The sequence below is a fragment of the Arachis ipaensis genome, chromosome B08 (assembly GCF_000816755.2).
Source record: "Arachis ipaensis cultivar K30076 chromosome B08, Araip1.1, whole genome shotgun sequence".
Taxonomy (NCBI): domain Eukaryota; kingdom Viridiplantae; phylum Streptophyta; class Magnoliopsida; order Fabales; family Fabaceae; genus Arachis; species Arachis ipaensis.
The window spans coordinates 102,265,244-102,267,064 of record NC_029792.2 but is presented as its reverse complement, the minus strand read 5'-3'; the positions used below and the strand labels follow the sequence as shown (position 1 = coordinate 102,267,064).

General features: G+C 26.1%; 1 protein-coding gene across 1 annotated transcript in view; it reads right to left on the bottom strand.

The window, feature by feature from the left end:
- Nucleotides 1-1,821, bottom strand: part of LOC107611289 (inactive protein kinase SELMODRAFT_444075-like) — a 3,591-nt gene that overhangs the window by 528 nt on the left and 1,242 nt on the right. The window contains exons 2-3 of the mRNA XM_021108293.1: nucleotides 1,634-1,778; nucleotides 1,400-1,549 (exon numbers count right to left, since the gene is read on the bottom strand). Of these exons, the coding sequence (XP_020963952.1) occupies nucleotides 1,400-1,549; nucleotides 1,634-1,778 (295 nt within the window). The remainder of the gene's footprint in view (nucleotides 1-1,399; nucleotides 1,550-1,633; nucleotides 1,779-1,821) is intronic.

The window sequence follows — 1,821 nt, the reverse complement described above, 5'->3', positions numbered from 1 at the left end:
TATACCAAACTAAAATTCAGTTTTTATTATATATTTATACATATTTATTTACATATTATTTTCTTAACTACTAAACCAATAAAATAATTAAATTTGCAATAAAGGAATAATCAAACTTGTTTATAAAAGAAAAATAAAATTTTTTTATAAAGTACCGAATATATATTTTTACACGTAACGACTGATTGATGATTAAATTTTAGTGTATTTGTTCATGATTGTTAATCACTAAAAACCTAGCAACATTTCTAGCATATAATGTATTAATAAACTTTATGAAAAACAAAAGCAAAGACAAATCTAATTATCTAAGTGAAGTTTAAAACGACTTTTTATTATATGTAATTTATTAAAAAGTATTTTTTTATTTTTAAACTTTGAATTAAATAGCTTTTAATTAAAATATAAAAAAAATATTATTTTGGTCTTTAATATTTAGACTAAATTCTAATTTGATTCTTAATATTTTAACGTCTTATTTATTTTCTAAAAGTTTTAAACAAGTTCAATATGGATCTACGGTTAAATTTGACACTATTAGTTATTAAAATGAGTGAGTGGACATTAATAACATTATTAGTGAAATTATATATTTTTTTTGTGTTAAAAAAATATAACTAAAATCTTCTTGTAATACTTCTTCTCTTCAATTTTTTTTCTGTATAGAACTACATATTCTAACAATCAATCGCCAACGCTTCAAAATTAAAAGAAAAATTTATATATTAGTAACCGTTAGTGAATTAATTTTACTTACAAAATAAAATCGAATACTATTGACTCTTTAATATGTAAATTATTTATATCAAATTTAATAATGAGATAATATTAAACTCGTTTAAAACTTTTTTAGAATTAAAATAAAATATTTAAAAATTTTTGAAACTAAAATAAAATTTTTAAAACATGTAAAAACTTAAATTAAGATTTAACCTAAATATGAGAGTGTAATACTTTACCCTATAAAATAAGTAAAGTAAGGTAGCGTTTGGTGGAGAGACAGAGACTGAAAGACTGAGACTGAGAGACAGGGATTAAGAGACAGAGACAAAAATAAATCTCAATATTCTGTTTGGTGCAAAGTGGGAGACAGAAATTAAAACAAGAATGAAATTCTAATTTAATTTGTACAAAATGTAAAATTGGAATTAATTAATTGAAATGAGGGTATTTTAGGTATAAAATGTTATTAAAGTTTCAGTCTCTATCTCTAAAAATTTCAGTCGCCTGTGTCCTTACTTTTTGGAAGTACTGAAATACTGAAATTTTAGAGACAGAAACAGAAATTTTAGTACAAATTTCTGAGCCAACAAACATGATACTGAATCAGTCTCTGGGTCTCTGTCCTAATACTTCAAAACAAACGCTATCTAATAGACACATTGAGATTCGATAGTACCTCTCCCATTGAAGGACGCTCATCAGGCTCTATTTGGACGCAGAAGAATGCGGTTTTGGCCATGAGGTATAGTTGATACGTGTCATATGAATTCCCAAGACGAGTGTCAATCAGTTCGTGTAAAGCCAACGACTCAATGATTGGCATAGCCTACAAGCTCCCGTTCAGTCTTAATTAATTCGTTTGTGTGAATTTTGTTCATACATAATTAAATGTATTTAGAAGAGAAGATACCCATTGTCTGAGAGATTGTTGTTCTGGATTGCGGAAATTGGAGACCTTGTGTCCTGAAATCAGTTGTAACAAAACGATGCCAAATGCATACACATCTGTTCGCTCAGAAACTACACCGGTTTCAGCATACTCTGGAGATAGGTATCTACATAAAAAAAAAAAAAAAAATTAAAAGGATAAAGAAAGAG